The 21,508-nt window shown below is 33.2% G+C and overlaps 1 protein-coding gene across 9 annotated transcripts; it reads right to left on the reverse strand.

Annotated features, from left to right (window-relative positions):
* Positions 1-565: 565 nt before the first annotated feature.
* LOC106162226 (uncharacterized) lies at positions 566-21,383 on the reverse strand. Of its 9 annotated transcripts, none has more exons than XM_087015348.1 (22): positions 20,852-21,381; positions 19,276-19,359; positions 18,793-18,912; positions 17,401-17,457; positions 13,610-13,876; positions 12,614-12,660; positions 12,196-12,345; positions 11,881-11,947; positions 11,471-11,609; positions 11,025-11,075; positions 10,652-10,789; positions 10,385-10,447; positions 10,127-10,183; positions 9,617-9,838; positions 8,777-9,010; positions 7,879-7,929; positions 7,510-7,590; positions 6,738-6,875; positions 5,770-5,895; positions 4,525-4,626; positions 3,583-3,798; positions 566-2,997 (listed from the first exon to the last, which is right to left on the reverse strand). In XM_087015348.1, exons 1-22 carry the CDS (start codon positions 20,954-20,956, stop codon positions 2,921-2,923), a joined length of 2,592 nt encoding a protein of 863 aa, XP_086871474.1. In that variant the 5' UTR covers positions 20,957-21,381; the 3' UTR covers positions 566-2,920. The 9 variants fall into 9 exon arrangements, with proteins under 9 accessions (XP_086871474.1, XP_086871450.1, XP_086871483.1 ...); XM_087015324.1 differs by having other exon boundaries at positions 3,583-3,972; positions 20,852-21,380; XM_087015357.1 differs by lacking the exon at positions 3,583-3,798 and having other exon boundaries at positions 20,852-21,383.
* Between the last annotated feature and the right edge of the window lie 125 nt (positions 21,384-21,508).

Raw genomic sequence — 21,508 nt, forward strand, 5'->3', positions numbered from 1 at the left:
CAATGATCAGAACGTTTTCTCAATTCTGGATCGAGAACTATGTTTTATTTGCTTTAAACAGCAATCAGGTTTTTCAAATATCTTAGTACTAGTGTGTGCTCATATGGGAAAAGAGAAACTACCATCAACAGTATGACAGGAAGTCGGTAAAAAGTTAAAGAACACTTTGTACATGGACCTGAAGGTATTCCATAGCATTGAAAAGAATGAAGTTTAAGATCATTGTCTAAAATAAAATAAAGTGATTTTGCATCATTGAATCATCCCCGGACGCCAAAAACTTCCCCTCTATGGGTACAACAAGCACGCCATATCACGAAAATCCCCAGCAACGTTTTATAACGTTTTTTGGTTATATAAACGTTATATTAAAGTTCAGTGTTTGCTAGGTCGGGCACATCGTTACTAAAAGTTGCCCCCCCCCTCCTTAGAAAATACTAACACTATAGAAATGATTTATTTTAGAATAACAGAAAAGAGTTTAATCATTTATTTTATTAAAGTAAAATCAAAAACAAAACAAAAAAAAAAAAATAATAATAATAAATTACTACTGAAATAAAACAAAATGTTTGTTTAGATCAACGATCATTTATTGCTGGTGAAAGAATACGTGAGTATAAAACTTTTCGTCATCTAGGACAAAAACGAAAAATTCTTAAGGGTGAAAAACTCTATCCGCTCTCTTGAACATTTTATACATATGTCATCAACTTTCTCATCTTTTTTTACACATAAAGTAGGTAACTAACAAAAGAAAGAAATTTCAACTGTGTTATCTGTAACAATGGGCTAATTCCATAAAGGATCATATATTGAATATCTATAAACATTATAAAATACCACTACTGATCACGGTCAACGGATCTACTAAAATTAACTTGTTCAAACTACATAATCTATATGTATGTGTAAAAGTTATCTGAACATATATGTTATCCCGTTAAAGTAATTAATGACACCTACGGCCTAAATCTTTTATCGATGCAAAAAAAAATAAAATAAAATAAATAAATAAATAAATAAATAAATAAATAAATAAATAAATAAAATTAATTAATTAATAAAATTAAATAATCAAATACGGTTAATTTGTTAAATACAGCCATTGTGAGCAAACAAAAATAACACGTATTACATTTTGCATTGCAATACAAGAATTATGTTTAAATATCTGAGTGTCCAAATTAAAAACAGCAGATTGCATTTTAAAAGTTTTTAATTGAAATATCAGAATTTTATCGATGGTGTATCCGAATATTGAGGTAATTAACAACTGTCCTTCTGTCCCCTCTAACGTTATACACTCGACCAAAAAAGGTTGCTCAGCATCAGTATTATGTGAAGCCTCCACTGATTAGTGTCAAGAATTGCTCATACTTTGTCATGGAAATACAAATGGAGTGACAAAGTTTGAGCAAGTCTTGACAATAGACAGTGGAGGCTTCACACAATACTGATGTTGAGCAACCTCAAGACTTTACTTAACTGTAGCCTACATACTGTATGGCTCAAAGATTTTTAATGTTTACTGTCAACACTTGCTTAACCTTCAAACTTCCTCACCCCAATTGCATGATTTGAAAACTGAAATTCATTAATGTCTCTGTAAGTCCCTGGCATTATCCATTAATATTTGGTTTAACATTTACCTAAGATCATATGGTTATTTTACTGTTATTCAAAATAATGATATTTACTAATTATTTTGGTTGAGTGTATTTGTACACATAAAAATCTGAATCAACTTCAGGTTGCATCACTGTGTTTTACACAGAATTCCTTTAAAAAAAAAAAATTTTCAGTGAAATATGTTCATGCATATATATCATAAGTTACAAATGAGGGACACAGAAATATATCTAAGCAATAAACGGAACAAAACAGAAGTTATCAGTACAGGGTAACTACTAGTAGGACATTTCTAGGACTTTTTAAAATATGAGCATATCAAATATGACATCTCATATGCTGCATGCATTGATATGTTGATAATTACATGACTTCTACAATATGTATAATATAAAGCTCTCTGTATAAAACTCCTTAACATATAAAATGGAACTGTTAGCATTCATCATTTCATGAGTATACTCAATTACCCATATAATCAAATAATGACACCATTTTATTCTTTTTGTTTGTACATTTTGTAATTCACAATATAAATCAAAACATACATGTACATATTTATTTTTGGTAAAATATTCTTCACATCGCACTAAAATATTCTATCCACTTCCTATGTATTTTGTTTAGTACTAATATTATATAAGATTTGATCAATCTCTTACCACTCAAAAACAAAATGTGAAAAACATTCTAGAAGAAATTACCTTGTGTTCTTGTAATCACCAAGTTGGCAAGTTGTGAAACAGATATGGGAAAAAAAGCACCGTAGACGAAGACTTAGTGATTAAAACAATGGCATACCATAAAAGACAATAACATAAAAATCAAAAGAATAATCAATATTCTAGTTCTCTGTGCTGTAAAGAACTCCTTATCACAGTATTTGAAAATCATTTTCTCAGATGCCCATTTCTAGTTATTTTACCCTATATTTGACACATCAGCTAAACTTTTAACCAGTAACAAGAAGAATTTGTCACATGATGAGTTGGTGCCCTAATTTGACAGAAACAAGCATTACACTTGAAATATCAGTGCAAAACTTACATGAATATGTAAAATGATACAATAACACATTAAAAACATGTCTCAATTATATCCAAACATTTCTTGAATTGCAGCATTTCTCCATTTTATGAAGAAAGGACAGTTAAATGTCATTTTTAACAATTTACTGGCATATTTTGTAATGCATAACAAAGCAAAAACAAACTGGACAACAATCACCATAGCTGTGGAACTTTGGTGTGGATATCTATCATTCAAAGATTGACAGTACAGTGTAACATCATTTCTTCATAAACGCGTCAGGAGTCGAGTAAATGAATCTTTCTTGAAGTTTCTGTCGCAACTGAACTGCATGATCTACAAAGGAATAGCAAAATAATTAATATGTCTGTAAAATGTTAAAAACCATTTTTCAAAGCTTGCAACTAAAGTTGACATATAAGCTTAAGCTTTAACTTGCTCATTTTGAGGTCTTTTATTCAAAGAAAAAAGCATAAAAGCTGAGGATTTCTGCTATCTTCACAATAGGATCAATTTCTTTCTTTCATCCATAAAGACACAAAACGAGTGTTAGTCTTACTGGAATAAAGAGCAAAAATTAATTTTCCCAGAAATTTTAACACCTTTTTTTAATCACCACCATATGCAATATATCCAAAGTCACTGACAAAGTTACTTACTATAAACTTTTTTTTTTAGTTCCTAAATTAGTTTCTAAATTTTGACTCACTCTCAAATTTCACTCTTATGATAATAAAACATACAATACTCAAATATGTTTACAGGACATAATTTTCTAAAGTTTTGGATGGAACCTATATTACCGATAAAGTTAATATTGCTGAAATTTCCAGCAAAATTAATTTTTTGCTACTGGTGCCTTTGCCAAAAGCACATGTACACCTTTGGTAATATCATAATAGCAGAATTGGACAGCATTACCTGGAACTTCAGAAGCAGATGCGCTGTGATGCAATGTCTGTGGAGTTTGGATACCCAGTGTCACAGCACTTGCGCTCTGTGTCCTCCTAGTTTGCCTACCAGGTGGCGCTGGCAGTGGGCGCCCCTCATTCACATTAGGACCTCTTTTTGTCTTGGGTGCAGTTGGAGGCCCCTGCTTTTGGATTGGTGGGGGAGGTGGTGGCTCTGTGGGAATGTCTGGAACAGTTTGAAGCTGATTGTTTTGAAAGGGTTCAAGCCCTGGTGCTGGTGGTGGTGGCGGTACTGGGAGAGGTGGTGCTGGTGGTGCCCTTGGTGCCTCCAGTGGTGTCTGTGTAATGGGGGAACAAGCAGAGGAAGCTGTAGGTGTTGAGGAAAAGCCATCAGGGGATGCTGAAGGGGGTTTAAAAAAGCAAAATGGGTGTTATGCCAATTAAGTATTTCATCAATGCAGAAATTAAATGTACAGCAAATCACACAAATTACCCAAAAAATTGAACAAATATGCCAAAAAGAGAGCAATTCTGGCAAATAAACTGATGCAAATCAGTTAAAAACATTAAAACAATTTTAAAAAGAGTATTAGACTGTTCACAACAACAAATCAGTATAAGCATGCAACAATCAAATCAGAAATATAAGTCAGATCACTTCACTTCACAATGACAATCAAAAGCCAAAAGCAACACAAGTTACAACACAACAGAAAAAGGGAAATAGCAAAAAAGATTGACATAGAAGAATATACTGGTGCTAAAAATGTATAGGTAAAAGCAAGGATCATGTGACAAATGTTTATAATTATTTAAACTTTTATCATAAATATATACCCAATGTATTATCCACTTTTTCTTACCTTTAAACGCTAATGTGACTGGTTACTACTGGTATAAACAGTATAACTATATGTATGCTCAATATGATGCTTGAATTTTTTGGGTTTACCTGAATTATCTTCCTGTAGGTTGTCAACTACACTACGCCTCAAGTGTAACTTCCTCTGTAGCTCATCCAATATTTCATCAGGTTGTGGGGGAGCAGGAACAGCTGAATGGCAGATAAGACAGAAATAATTACCATTTGTCTGTTTTAAAAAATATGTCAAATCAAACCGTGTATAAAGTCATCCATAAAAATCTAAAAATCTAAAATTTGATCATTCATTGTATAATTATACCTGGTACTTACATATAATATACATATAATATATGTCAAATATTTTTATTCCTAGCCATACTAGTGTACCAGAACATCTTAATATGAACAACATTTAGGGAAGAAAGAAAGAATTCAAGGTGCCAGAAGAGAGGATGGAAATCTGGTTTCTGTTTAGGTTATTTAAATAAAAAGACTGACCATATAGCAAGTATGTATTCAACTTTACAAAAAATGAATCATCTGTATATAACAGTTGACTGAGTTACTCAAGCAGTAACCCAGACCCTATCGTACTAACTGTGGATCAATCTATCTACAAAGAGATTCTCACTAAATTGCCTTCAGCTTAAGCGGCTTAGATGTCTGTCACACCTGAAGCTGTTAGGGGGTAATTAATTATCGTTTAGCAGCCTCAGTAGGTGTGCAAGACATCTAAGCCGCTTAAGCTGAAGGCAATTTAGCAATAACCCCCTGGAGATAGACCAATCCTGTTAGATCGATCTAGGTATGGGAACCCAGTCTATGTCCCAGATATGCAGACATGAAAACATGCACGCATTCACAAACACACACAAAACAAAATGTTTAAAAAGCTTTAATTAAATGCTGAAAAAAATATAACAGCTGGACTGAAAACTTCTACACAAGTGCAAATATGATAAAAATATACCTGGAATGCAATAATCAGTGCATTGTATCAAATAAGCAACTGGTGGTTATTCTATTGGCATAAAATGTATACAGAAACAAATATAGGTAAGTGGAAAAAAACTCAAAAAAATTAATTAAAAATAAAACATCAAAAAGCAGCAGTTGTAAATGTTTAACACTTGAACACTGCGACTGATGTTTACGATACTGTTTAAGAAGTAGCTAATATTCTTTCACAGTGTCACAGTGAGTTAATGACCCATTTCTTTCACAGTTTCAAAGTGTGTTAGTGATCGACCCATACTTTTCCAGCTTTTCAGTTAGTAGTAAGCCAAATAAGCTGACAGCACTGGTGACAGTGCTTCCTCTTTCATAGTTCACCAGACATTTGTAAGCTTGCAGAAAATTTGACAGCAGGTTCACTAAATCGTCTGCCAGTTCTGTGCTTGGGAAAAGCAGAATCTTGCTCTGGTCCATCAACTGGCGGAGCAATGTGACCCTCAGACGCTATTACAAATAATGCATGCATCAAACAAAATACAACACAGTTCTGAACACAGCTTACATATGCATACAACTGTACAGCATTATGACAACATCATCAGTTTTGGCAAATTATTATATAAAACTATAAAACAAAGCCTGCACACATAAGAGAGACAATTATGAAACCACCACAAAATGGGTAACAGAGCTGCGCAATACTGTGGAAAGCAAATTGAATTCACACCACCTTATTACTATGGTATATTGAAAGTCTGGTAGCCTAATAAAAAAACTGCAAGGGAAAATGATGCTTGTACAAATTAGAGCAATAATGTGCAATCTGACAAAAAAAGGTTCGTCCTAACCCATAGTTATTTCATTAGCAATAAAATAAACAGCTCCAAACATGAAAGTTGAAGAGTAAAATCAGCAATAAAACATGGATAACATTGTCCTTTTTATTTTAAATACACTGAACACAACACACACTAAACACATAAACAGTCAAAGTCAAAAGGAAGAACAATGGCACAGGTCTATGCTATATATGCAAAAATGAAGAACACATTACAGGCCCGGAGCCAGTGGTGTTTGGGGATTCAAAAAAAAAAAAAAACCTTTTGCTGTGAAAAGGTCCAGTCTGGGTAAAATTTGGTCTTGGTTCATGAAGGTTTTACAGTAAAAGGTCCACTTTTTCAGAAAAAAAGACCCCCCCCCCTTCTTCTTTTTTTTTTTTTTTTTTTTTTTTTGGAATTGCTGGCTACAGGCCTGCATGACAAAGACCTTTATAAAGGACAGGCTATCGAGTTATCTTTAACAGGGAAAAGTAAAGGTAAGAGTAGAAGGAGTGACAGCATGCTTACTTTCTCTTTTGTGCTCTGAGCGGTGAGGGATAGTTGCTATGGGTGGTGGAGCTGGAGGAGTTGTGGATCCTGTACTGCCTGACAGTGAAGTTGGAGTGTTCTTTACTACCATCGGCACATTACTTTGACTTGGAGACCCTATTCAAAGAAACAGAAAGTATTTGTGATACCCTCTTAAGTCATAAAAAGGTATCTGTAATGGTTAAATAACACACAAGGTAAAACAATGATCATTTCCACTGTACAAAGTATGCTTAAGATTTGGCAGAGCTTCATTTGTGCAACATCTTAAACAATCTTTTAATCTTATTTGTTTATAACAATTCTAACTTAATTAAAAATATTATGAAGACAACATTCACTTTTAAGAGCAGATATGTGTACGGTATTCTCTCCCTCTTTCTTGCATGAATCTTTCCTCTAAATTTCTTTGAACTAAATTATGGTCAATCTGAAACTTTTTCATTTTATGTACATGATTCCACATTTGACATTCAAGCTACATGTACAAACCAGGGTTTTAACATGTTCCCTTTAACTAAATTGGACAAATATAAACTTTAAACTACATGTACTACAATAGCAACCAGCATTTTTGAGAGGAGAGAATGCTGATTTGGACAATTTGTGGAAAATTCAGACAATGGAAGAATATTGTCACAGGTTCCTGTTCATGTAAATCTGATATTATGCAACAGATATCCAGTTTACTTAACACCCGATTACAAAAATTGCTAATAAAAGAAAAAAAGAACAATTTTTAGCCACTTACAGGGTGCTTGCTGGCTAAGTTGTTGGATATTGTGTTCATTTTCATAATCCTCTTGCTCATGCATAATCTGTCTGGCAGCAGCTGTTAAAAAATCAAGCAAAATAACTCAAAATTGTTGACTACTTGATAATCTAAGCCATAAATTACTGAATTTGTATAACTGATTATTTTAACAGGCATGTCCATTTACAGAAGATCTTACTACAGTAACTGCAGTATACATATCTAATATTGGACCTCATACTCTCCTAGTACCTGAGGATGGCACATATTTTCATTGAACAACCAAATACCCCACGATGACAATGTCAGTTATCTGTTTCCAATGAAATAAAAAATTAAAACATGTAATGATATAACAAAACGTACCTTCAAATACTTCTTCATTATAGTAGTCATGATCAAAATCTTCATGTAAAGCTAAAATTGGGAGGAAAATCAGATTGTACTGTACATACTAACTAATAGTAGTGATTACAAGTGGTGTAGAGTTATCAAAATATTTGTTTCAGGGATCATTCAGCATTTTCATTAAAAATCAAGTTATCTGAGACAATCAACTACATTGAGCAGTAGCTCTACTTGTATGTAAATATTATTAATTTTCCACTCAAGTTCAGAAACAGCAGTCATGAAGTCACGTCACAATGTCACTCAGCAAGGCAGTGAAAATAAGCAGCATTTTGAGGCATTAAAGCACTGAGGAAGAGTATTTTAAATGCAGGTAAATGAGCATGAATTTCTTGCCTGAAATGTGAACCAATACACAATTGGGCATTGTCCAAGATTTCCTGAAATCTCACAAATCAGGGATTTTGCAAGATTTAGAGAGGAGTGGGGTTAGAAATAATAGTAGGTTAGCCAGTGCAGTACAGAAATGAAATAAATGTATTTTCTTCAAATTTAGTTAGAAATTCATGTAGACCTAAGGATTGGTTTGAAAGAATTGGGATTAAGGTTAATGTTCAGAAACAAAAGTGACATCATATTATTATTTATGTTCATTGTGAATTCAACACTTCCTCCTTATGAAATGAAAACTAATATATAATAAAATATATTAAATTACATGAATATTTGAATTCAAATTTGATGTTGGCAGTTATTATACTCATTTGATAATCATGCATCGTGGAAGGGCTGATTGCTGAAAAAATCTTTAAGTTCTTGAATATGCACAAATTTATACCTAGCAGCTGCAGGTCCAAAAAGCAAAGGACAAATGTACCCAGCAAGGTAAACAGGTGATAAAAACTGCTACCTCTACCTGTCTTTGAATAAGGAGTCATATAGTATTCCTGCGTAGAATTAAGGGGCTCTAGAGCACCAACCATATAGGTATCTACTGGGGGGCAAGTTTCTGTACTAGAACTACTTGGCTGTATAGTACAGTGCTGCTTCTTAGCTGTACTGACAGCTCTCAGCGACTGGCCTATAGCATAAGTATCACTAAAATGATCTGCTTCTGCATATATTTCTGGAGGTGGAGGCAGACTCTCAACTGTAGACAGAAGTGAACAAAATGGGGAAATCAGCTTTGGAATTTAAATATGAAAAATATATAGTTAAAATACTGGTATAAGGCAGAACACACAAATCTTAAAATGGCTTGTTGACCAACATATGAGACAATTATTGATCCTACAGTACATGTATATTCTTGGAAATTTTGTATCATTTTAAAATATCTCAAATTGGAACCAAAAAACTCTCATTAAATGAATATATACAATGTATCATTTAAGTATATATGTGGAATGAGGTTTTTAGGGAGGTTAATGTTATGGATAAATAATGAAGCTATTAACATGATAATAACCTTGTGTAATTTCATCAGTATTATGCTCAGGAAAATATAAGTACAGGTAAGTTAAATCAAAAGTATCATGATTGGTAATTGATTCACATTAATCCAGTAACATAAGACAATGGAAATCATTTCTCTCTAACATAATCATGTTATAATGATAAAGCCTATTTTATTTAATATCTTAAAAATATTTATCAACTGTATCACTTTTTCTTCTTTTTTTGCTACTGTGTTCTTTTTAGAATGGGTGGCCTTGGGGGATCACAGGCAGTGTTTTCAGGTAACTTAAATGGTTACCTGTCTCTGTGTCAGGACTCATATAGTATATTTCCTGTATTGTTTCTGGACCACCCACCACATAAGTGTCTGCCATGGGGCAGGTTGATGATGAGCTACTGCTTTGTATAGGACACAGCTGCATTTTGGACCTGCCAAATCTCAGTGTCCTGCCGACAGTATAGGTATCAGTGAAATGTTGTGCCTCCATGTAAATTTCTGGCGGTGGTGGAAGACTTTCAACTGTAGGCAAAAGTGAATTCAGTCCTTACACAAAATTATGTCTCTTTGTGGCTTGCCTGTCAAGATTGGGGCACTACCATAAACAATATTCTTGAAATGCTGGCATGTAACAAACTGCAATCAGTTTGAATCATGCAATAGTCAAAAAGTTTTATTACCTTAGTAGCTGAATCAACATGTACCTGTGTCTGCATCATATAAAATACATGCATGCAGCTTTACTCTGCACAGCAACAATAAGTAAAAGCCTTTGTAGCATGCCTAAAAAAGCATCAGTGCATTACAAACCTGAGGATGGAGGGTTAATATACTCATCTTCTACACAAGATAGAGGTCTATGAACTTCTGTAGGTAAATCAAGCAAAATTGTTATCTGTACATTACTACATTAACTTAGTTGTTAATTTGTAGAAAAAAAATAGCATCAAGAGAAAAGATTCAGCAAAAGATAATTATAATTAGAAACTACAAATGAATTTTGCGTAACTTCTACATGAGTGATAGTAGCTCAAATGCTCAGCAAATTTCACAGTCGAAAATATTTACCTTCAATTTCTGATTCATTAACATAATCTTCTCTGTCATTATTTCCACCAAATGGGGGAAAGACTGAAAGATGAAAGGTGTGCCAATGTAAAAATAACACATCTTACAATCACTCTGCATAAAATATAATTTTGTTACAGTGAATGTAGAGATGCCATCACTATTACTGTATAAAGCATCTGTGCTTCTAGTCTTGCGACTGCTTCATTTCACCAACTTTTCAAACAACTTATGACAAAACTAGTATAATGGCATAATGTAATTTACATTCATTTAAATTGTAGTAACTTCCACTATCTTGAGATGTTCTATTTGCCAAATTGTCCCAGTTTTTCTGATATGAAGAAACACTTTCACTCCCAGTGCTGGAGCGGCTTGTCCTGACACTGCTTCCAGCAGAGCCACCTGGTAAACGTAATAAAATTGTAACACTTTATTACTATACACTATTTCTTTACCAAGAAATTCAACAATCACTGACTGGTATCTTATAGCAATTTCTTTAAATAAATATCTATATTGTAAAATTAATTTATCATACAAAATGTTGAAAGGATTTAACTTTTTGTCTGTACTGGGTACTATTACAGTCTTTCATTTGTCAATCAAATTATCATAAATGAAAACAAGAAGGTTTCACCTGGTGGAGGATACAATGTTTCACCATTTTCTTTATCAGTGGGCAACAGTCCTAGGAAAATAAATTTAAAAGATAACATACATAATATACATGAGGAAAAAGATACAATATACTTTCAAATCTACACTGTACAATATATATAGCAAGCTATTTCTACATAAGCATGTACTCTCCTGCTCTAACAAATTAACAATATCATCATGAAGAATGTTTTTTTATTAAAAAATATCAAGTTGTAAACATTTTTTCAGTCTGTTTTACTTATATTATGTCAAATCCATATAATAAAGTTTAAAAAAGTTTAGTCTTCCATGATGCTTCAAGATTAAAAAATACATACTTTACATGTATTTTCCTTCCCATTTTACAAATAATACAAAATTGAAACAGCCGTATGCTAAATTTTATTTATCAGCATCCAAAGGATTCAAGTGTAGTAAACTTACGAGGCATCCTTGTAACATAATCTGGGTATTTAGCTCCAAGAATTGCCCAGTCATTTGTCTTCATTGCAACAGCTGACCGCCCACATATCGTGGTGAAGTAAGTCATGACATCACTAAGGCACTGTGAAGTTTTCTGGGGCTGCAAATGAGAATTATTTTCAGCATTAACTGACAATTCTAGATTTTGAAATTGTAAATGTACATGTAGATTCCTCTCATTAAATCTTGCTAAAATTTTTTCCTGAATCACCACAGTGTGGCATCCTACAATGCAAGTACATTAATGTAACAAACTATTGTATTTTTTCATTTAATATTTACATGACATTTTATATAAATTTAGTATCTGGGCTTAACAATTGTTTGTAAATTAAACTTAAGTACATAAGCGTATCACTCAAGCTTCTTACCTCATTCTCTAAAACAATTAAGTAACCCTCAGAAACTCTGGCTACTTCATAATGGCAAATTTCAAAACTATTGGAGGAGAAAATAACCAGTAGTTTTCAAAGAAGTTGACATATACATTTCAGTAAAGTTTTCCTTAATCCACCAAAATAAAGAATTACTTATGCAGTTTTATGACTTTGATTTAAGATGAAAGTGCTAAAAAATGTACATTCCTTTTTATATAAATTTGTCATTTGCACCTGATTTTCTTCTTTTCTTGCATTCTAATTAAATATAATAATATTGAAACAGAAAGACATTTTGTTACAACTTACTCATGAGTGTCCTTGTCTTTACGATAACTGATAACATAACTGCCTGTCTGTCTGTGGCTAGTACTTTCCCTCATTAAGCAGTTGCCATATCTTTTTCCAGAGTCTAACAGTTGTTCAGCTTTTTCTCTTGAGCAATTTGGGAAGAACCAACTAAAAACAATCAAAAATCATATAAAACATCAAGATTTTGCTTCTTCAGTATTCTTAAAACATGGGATTTCCAAGATTTTCATTTTTCTATCCTAAAAATCTAAATAAAACATCAAGATAATGCTTCTTATAAGTAATCTTAAAACATGGAATTTCCAAGATTTCATTTTTATCTCCCAGCTTGTGAGAGAGTAAACAACAACATTATTTTAAAGACTTCTAAATATTGTAAAATTGGAGAAATAAGCTAAAAAAAATTAGAACTAACCTTGGTATTTCATCATTCATTTCCTCTTGTATAAAAAACTTGTGCCTCTGCAAAATGCAAATTTACTTTTAATTATGTAAGCAAAATAAGTAATTAAAGGGATAATAACTCTTCATATGAGATCTATATTTCACAATAAAAACATTTGTGAAACAACTAAAAGAAATATAATATATTCTGTTTTACCACAAAAATGGAAGTTAAAGCTATTATTCTGATATCTGAACTTGTCATCGGACCACATTACCTCCATAGATGGTTATACTCTGTTATAATCTCTTCAGATATTATTACAAAAAAAAAAAACTTTTTAGAAAAAAAAACAGGAACTAACTTTGAATGTAGAAAAGGATTCATTAACCATTGGTATGGAACGCCATCCACGCAAAAAATCAGACTTGCAATTTAATAGCCAAATGACATTCTAACAGCCTACAAGAAATCTAACGGTCAAAATAATCTAATAGCCAACTCATAAAATTTAACGGTGTTAAAAAATCTAATAGCCAACTCATAAAATTTAACAGCGTTAAAAAATCTAACAGCCAACTCATAATCTTACAGCCAACTTTTCAAAACAGCCAAGTCAGCATCTAACACTAGAGGTCACTGCTGTCACGGGTCTATCCGTGGACGGGGCGTAAAGTGATGACGTCATCTGGAGCCTTAGAGATGTTGTTTAATATCCATATTACGTAGATTTAGGTACGTAGATCTGTTAAATTTTATGAGTTGGCTATTAGATTATTTTGACCACTGTTAGATTTCTTGTAGGCTGTTAGAATGTCATTTGGCTATTAAATTGCAAGTCTGATTTTTTGCGTGGATGTCGTTCCATACATTGGTAAGTATGGGAAAATTATTGTTTACTCCATGAAAATTCATTTCTTGGCCAAAACGAACAGTTATTATCCCTTTAAGTAAATCTTCTATAATAAGAGTAGATCCTGATGCTATGCTCATTTTTTATTGTCATTAAATGTCATCAAAACTTACTGTATCTGGAAGTCTTGTGTCATAATTGGACTCAACAGAATGACGAGAAGCAGCAGAAATGGATGCTCTATCTCCTGACCCAACAGATCCACCTTCAGACCTCATACTTCCAGTGGAAAATCCTCCAAGAGAGGTGGCCCGAGGACGTGGGGGAAGCGGGGGTCCTCTCTCTGATGGTGTTGCCCGCTGGCGGTGAATAAAATGTATAGCATCTTCCACCTTGTGGATTTGCCCGGGAAGAAGGTGGACATCTTGGGGCATGATGCCCTGAAAAATAGGTTTATTTTATGCAAACTGATAGTAGTTACAAAATGAGTTAATCATTTCAAGTAAGGGAAACATTATGGTGTAAATTTTTTTAATCTCCTCAAAAACCATTGAGATTTCCCACAGCTTTTATGACCAGCACTGTAGAAAAAAAGTAATAACTGTATCAGTGAGTCATACCTGCCAACCACCTGTCACCATCAAAATGTCTCCTAACATAATGAAAACAGTAAAATGTAACTGAAAGGACAATTACATTGTATGAGCATTATTAGTGTTATAATGTAGGACACCACAAAGCAGCCACAAACAAGGCAGGCAAACATTTTACCTGCACACTATACTGAACTTAAGGCTTCGTTCACATGCAATGTCTATTTTCTAAATTCTATTTTCTATTCGCGCTATCTTATGATCACGGTCTGTGCCCTGAATATCCCGCCGCGTAATTACTGACAGCGCGAGCCAGTTACTAATAGTAAATTACAGTAAATGGCTCGCGCTGCCAGTAATTACGCCGCGGGATATTCAGGGCACAGACCGTGATCATAAGACATACCGCGAATAGAAAATAGAATTTAGAAAATAGACATTGCATGTGAATGAAGCCTAAGTTAATTTACTTTATGATGTTAATTCAGATTTGATAGCTTCATGTCCTAGAAGTACAAATAAGGATTTTAGCCATCCACAATATGCTGCCAGTACAATAGATGTTACCTTTGCCATTCTTTTTCAAGATAAATGCAATGTATTCATATCTAAATCTAACACAAAACTCAGCCAGACAGTGGTATTACTTGTAAACTGATATCAAAATTGGTATCAGTTATCTGTAACATCATAAAATAAACACAATTGTTAAGGGATGGGGAACAAAAAGGCACATGGTTGTTAAAAAACAACTTGTTAAAAACTTTTGGCAAACAGCTACAGATATGGCATGGGGCTAAGTCAACACCGACCAGCAAGCTATATCTTATCCTTGACAATATTAAGTGCATATTAAGTGCATACTCAAAGATCAGCAAAATTGTGCATATACCTTTAACATAAAATAAGGCATTGTAAATTGTGCCTATATGTTTTCATAAATCATTTGGCTTAAATGGCATCAGAAATCATTGTTTTAAAATTACCACTATTTCCACAAAAATTTTAGAAAGCTAAACTATGAATAAACATGTATCCTTTCTTTGAAAATGAAAAAAGATGCTGTATATAGAAATCAGATTAGAAAAATCAACTTTCAGGTACATCATATTTTTTCTGAACATTTTCCTGTTTTCATGCTTACATTCAACAGAAGTCTGAAGGTACACACTGGAGGTAGCTCACTTAAGTAATGAATAGTGCAGTCACTTACATGTTTGGGTTCAATTGTCTACAAGCAAGACAACTGTATGTACATGAAAACATACTTTTTACTTAGGTTAAGAAACGAGGTCCTAAAAAGAATGACCATATCTAGCTATGTTGAATTAGAACAATTACCACTCCCTCCATGAATTGGGGTACAAGCATGCAAGACAAATCTTCATTTCACACCCAAAAGAACAATTACCTGTATCTTAATCAATCTGTATACAAATTAGCACAACAAATTATTCATAAGTTAACCATGAAAATTTACAGTAAATGTTTCCCAATTTCAGCTAATTGCCATCCACCCCACAGGTAGATTAATTAGTAATGCCATTTATCTTTGTGCTCCTCTCCAATCCCCCAGCCACTGTATAGCTAACCCTACTGAAAATTCCTACATATAATTTGTAATTTCACCCTAAGAGACCTTTAAAAATAATATAGTTTTTTTTCTCAGGAAGGTCTCATGCCTCATGGAGTGTTACAAGATTATTGACAGTACGACACTGCTAGCATATGAGTCATGCTGACTGACGCAGATTCTGCCATATCTTACTTTTAATTTTTTGGTCTATAGAAAATAACTCATGCTTAAACTCTGCATCCTATTTCCACTATTTCACTACCAAGGTAACTAATTTAGCCTACAGGGACACTTAAAAAATCCAAAATACTGGTATGTCGAACATATTTTGATATAAAGGCTATAATGAAAAGTCCTAAAAAGGTGTGTTAATTACATGTATAGCCCTTTCCACTTGCAGTCAATTACTTAACATGGGAACCAGCTGTGATATTTAATTACATTGCATACTTTAATTAAGTTAATTCAAATTCTTAAACAGGCCCATAGCCAGGGGGAGGGGGGAACCACACTTTTTTTCTTGAAAAAGGGTCTGCTTTGGGTAAACTTTAATCTAGGTAAATGAAAGTTTCATGACAAAAGGTCCCATTTTTCAGAAAAAGACCCCCCCCCCTGCACTCTTTGAAATGGTGGCTACAGGTCTGTTTAACTAGGTTTGCTGAACAAGTTAATATTAAAGGGATAATAACTCTTCGTATGATATCTATATTTCACAATAAAAACCTTGTGAATAACTCATAGAAATATAATATATTCTGTTTTACCACAAAAACAGCAGTTATAGCTTTTATTCTGATATCTGAACTTGTCTTTAATCCACGTGACCTCCACTGATGTCTATACTCTGTTAAAATCTCTTAAGAGATTTTAACAAAAAACCAAACTTTTTAGAAAAAAACCAGGGACTAACTTTGAATGTAAAAATGGATTCATTAACCATTGGTAAGTATGGGAAAATTGTTGTTAACTCCAGGAAAATTCATTTTTTGGCCGATACGAAGAGTTATTATTGCTTTAAGTAATGCATTCTGGAACAAAGAACAAACCGTCACAATCAAATCTAACTGAGACACAAATATAATATTGAAAAGTATAACCCATATTTTCCTCTAGGCATAACTCACGATAAAAAATATCAACTATTAGTAAATGTGGTGGAGTAGTTTGGAAAAGGACCTTCTCTACCTCCCCCCCCCCCCCCCCCCCACACACACACACACACACATACTAAGGTCAATTACATACATTCAAGATTTCTTTTTTTATCAGCATTTTAGAAATAAAAAGTGAGCCAGAAGTGATGTCTAACTCTTAGAAAGAGTAATATGACTTACTAAATAGTATGCAATGAAGGCAAGGAGAGAGGGGAATCCCCCTTTGAAACAATTTTGTTTGACAAGGAAGTGGTTCAAAATCTGCAGAATGGACAGTTTTGGAATTTCTCTTGCATGGAACGGAACCAGGAAGTAAAAAAGGATACAGTGAATGATAAATGAATAAATATTATGATAAAGAATAACTGACAAAGGAATCCTTTCAAATACATAAATTGCACCATTCCACCCTACTGGGTAAGTATACATACAGTGTGTGCCAGTAAGTGCCACCTGACATAACTTGACACACAGTCATCCTAAACTTCCCAGGGCATGCGGGTAGACTATTAAACAAAAATGCCATCGAAATAAGCAAATTGAAATTAGGTGTTTATCACCAGTAACAACAACACTTATCCAAGGTGGAATTTCAAATAATAATAATTTTAATTTTTAATAACAATAATAATAATCCTTACCTTAGAAATCCCAATGATGAAACTTTTCCACAGATCTCTTGAGGTAGAATCTTTACACTGTAACGACAAAAAATTAGTACATAATCTCTACATACATTATACATTAAAAGAGCACCATAAACACTGTTGTGTTCAAATTCAAATAAATACTAAAAAAATTACAAGGTAAGTTTTTTCATTAACATTAACAAACAATGAAGACAACATTTAAATGATATAAAAAGTTTGGGGTTAATATAACAAACTTGTTTTGAATATATTTTCCAAAGGGGTTTTCTTGGGATTTCATTCAAAAGGGACACTCCTTCACTAGCACCTCCAGTCTTAGTAAGTCATTAATCATACAGGTGAGAGGTACAAAAACAACCCTGATTTCCCTGTGGCATAGAACATGAAAGGTAACAGTTACTGTCAGGCCCACCATAACCCCAGCATGGCAGGCTACTTCACAACTTGTACTAAATTGTTTGACTAAATTTTTTTTAATACCATGGCATAGATTTATAAACAAGGCAATCTTTATGCAAATATTTTCTACCAAAGTAACATACTGATAACATGAAATGTACAACTCATTATTACAGAAACAGAGGTAAGGCCAGTCAAAGATTTCTATGGACTTAATAATTTATATCTATCCATCTGTCTGCCTTTCCATAAATAGAAAATATACTTGCACACGCGTGTGTGCCTATGCTTATGTGCACCCAATCAAGCAATCATGCATGTATATTTATCTTAGTTTATTTTTAATCATTTGCAAAGGAGAAAACTTTGGCAAAGTAAATAAATATGATATAAACAAAGAGGCCATTTTACAGATATCACAAGCACTACAAAAGTTTGGTAATACTGGTAACTTAATGGTATTGGTGTGGTATATCCAATTTATAAGCAACATATCAGATTGTAATCTATACAATCTCTTATCAGCTAACTCATTATCTTCTAACTCCTAAACCGTGCACAATAAGGTTCAAATCTATTATTACACCCAATATTTCAATCCATGGATACAATACCATATTGCCCTTGTTGGCTTTACTTGTTAACATCATAAATTGTTTTTCTACTCAAGTTTTCCTAAGGGTGAATGAAAAAAAAGTAAAGGTTCAATAGTCTGGAGGTCAGAATGTTCACTACAGAACCTTCAGACCAACAATCCTTTTGTTAGAAAAACTGATGAAAATGTTATGATTTTTTCAGACCAATAAACCTTTGGACTATCAATAAGCATTCATAAATATATCTATAATTTTAAATTAAAATGCAAGTTTCAAACAATCAAATTCATAGCACATTTTGAATTAAAAGTATGAAGTTAACATTTACTAGTAACTATTTCCAATGGCCCAGTGAATATAACAAATTTGGTATATCAATCATTCTTACTTTGAAAAAATTCTTTTTCTTGATGCCATCTCTTGTGTAAGATTCCAACTCAAATTTTTTGTCCTTCTTCTTGTCAGCTGTAATTATTGTCTGCTCATTAAGTCTTAATGATCCAAGTAACTGAGGAAAAAAATATATTGAACTTGTAATATAGTTGAACAGCATATCTACATATTCCTAACAAAAAGCATGTTTGGAGCTTCTACATAAGATTTTGTGCTGCTTTGGACAAATCTCCTAGTTCAAATGCTTATATATCTCTTTCTCTATACCCACTTACAGTGTACACCTTTGCATATTCAGTAAAGAAGAAGTACCTTGACAAACAGCTACAAACACAAGGCATCATAATTTAAATTGAATAATTTGCTAAATATTTGAGATTTTTTAATCTAAAAGTTTACTTAAACTGATAATATGTACATGGATTCCAAGACAACTGAACTGATCAAAGTATTCAATCAATACAACATATATACTTACATTTCCTCTGATTTCTGTCCTTTCGTTTTTGAAGAAATAGATAGCGTCACCCCTTAATACAGCCCATAAAGTAGAATAGGCATTCTGAAACATGAAAATAGTGCATTCTGAATTTGGACTTCTGGTTCACTTTAAGATGTATTCAGTTTTCATGCAGCTGCAAAAGTGAAAAATAATGCCATTCTTTGAAGAAGAACCTGGCCTTATACATATAATAGTAAAAACAAATAGGCCTAGATGACCAAATGAAACGATATCAAACTTCTTTTTTTTTCCATCAACTAAATTATCTATCCTGCAATAAAGACAGAAACATTTTTCTGTAATAATTTAACATGCTACAGTGTAGCATTTACTCATATTTTATTGGATATGAAAATATCAATAATCTGTAAATATTAAGATTCTTTAACTAATTTTGTTTCACCACATAAAGTAACGATAAACCCCCTAGAATATCAAATATGTGCTGAACAAAATCAATTTTGCTGGCAAGATAAGACAATGAGCACATGGCCTAAATCCATCACGTTTGAACAAGTAATATCCCAATCAATATTGCAACTTCAAACATGATTAATGTTTTGCTATACTGTAATACCATCAGTTAAAAAAATGGCAATTAAATATTGAAGATAATCGGGAGCTATGGCAAGTCAGATAAAGTGTGTAAACCTACTTCAGTAGTAATCAATAGCCTCATCATTTTAAAATTTTAAAGATGAAAAAACAATTATACAGTGTACGACCACAAAAAATAAAGGCAATATCTTTATGATTTTCCCAAAAATAAATGCTAAATACATTAACACATAACAGTAGAAACAAGCCAAATCTCTTTGCTCGCCTGTCTACTACTGCTTAAATTGTGGTGAGATGCAGCCCTATTAGATCTGCTGAGAGAACACTATAAAAAACCCTCAAATAAAAGTACCTGATCTCAATTGTTCTTTCTGAAATGAACAGAAAGACATAACATAAGGCATTCTAAATATGAACCAACAGTCATTTAGAACTAAATCATTAATGAATATTAAAAATGGAATAAAACATCAAATCCAAGTGCAAATGTGGGTTGAAATCAACATTCATATATAAAAGATAAAAGTGTAAACATGTTAAAAAGTTTTTTTTTATAAGCTGAAGCTGATTAGAGAAACAAAAGCTATATAACAATTCAGAAAACAGGTTTACATTGTCTTGCGCATGCATACATGTACATGTGTGCACTGAAAAAAAAAACAAAACAAGCGTGTACATGTATATGGTGAGCTTTTACATTCCATATACTAGCTAGTAAATTAAGTCATTTAAATTAAATTAAGTCATTTAATTAGTTCATTTAAACTTTTAAACTAAACACTACCAACTCAATCATGTACAGAAGTTACAGCGTTCTATATGAGTACCAGCAGGGTGTGGCCGCCGTTTGGAGGGGGTGGGGGGCACTGGGCATTAAACAACTTCATTTTGTGAATCATGAAAACGCCGCTATGAATGTCAATTTAGTTAAGGTTGAGACGAGATAATGCAAAATCCAATATCACTAAAGCAAAAATACTTCGGGCCAACCTACCGATTTTGATCCCTTATGATCGAGCCAATCTTCATGAAACTTGTCCGGGCGAGACTTCTCTCGTACTGACGACATGATAGGTGAAAGGTATGTTTTAGTGTTCATCAACTTGATAGACCATTCCTGTTCTTCGTTTCCCAGGCCAATGAGGTAAAATCCAAGATCTACAGGAATGTTGACCGTGCGTGGAACGTGACACAGCTCAAGCGAATCATTTACATTGATTCGACGGTTTGGCACCCTGCGATTTTAGTGAATGGGATCTGTCTGAATTAAGTCTTGGCCACACCGACAGGTGTAAATTCTCGTGTAATTTATAACTATCGATACCGCTACGCTTATCTCATATCCGTGCGTGGACCTCTCTGCAGCGTTTTTTCCCTTCTCGTCCCTTGATGAGCTCAGTGGTTATTTGTGCGCAGAGGAGGAGGAAGTTATAACCCAGGTAGGAAGTTGAGCGGCACGATAAGTGCATAACAAGTTTAGGGTTAGTGACAACAAAAGGGTACCCATGTGATCAAACAGAAATCTGGGTCACGGCGAACCACAATATTGATATATTTTTCAATGACAGTAAATAAAACCATATGCCATTAACTATTTAAATGATTCCTTTAAAACATAATAATGCACAAGCCGTTTACACTTAAGCATTTT

The sequence above is a fragment of the Lingula anatina genome, chromosome 1 (genome assembly GCF_051362555.1).
Source record: "Lingula anatina isolate TDL-2025a chromosome 1, LinAna3.0, whole genome shotgun sequence".
Classification (NCBI taxonomy): Eukaryota; Metazoa; Brachiopoda; class Lingulata; order Lingulida; family Lingulidae; genus Lingula; species Lingula anatina.

Bases quoted from the DNA above. Each gene is read 5' to 3' on its own strand.
- LOC106162226 (XM_087015324.1), bottom strand. From the start codon at position 20,956: ATGAACACTAAAACATACCTTTCACCTATCATGTCGTCAGTACGAGAG. The intron at 11,610-11,880 runs GTAAGAAGCTTG...TCTCATTTGCAG, and splicing joins TAATTGTTTTAGAGAATGAG to CCCCAGAAAACTTCACAGTG. The intron at 10,790-11,024 runs GTGAAACCTTCT...TACGTTTACCAG, and splicing joins AACATTGTATCCTCCACCAG to GTGGCTCTGCTGGAAGCAGT.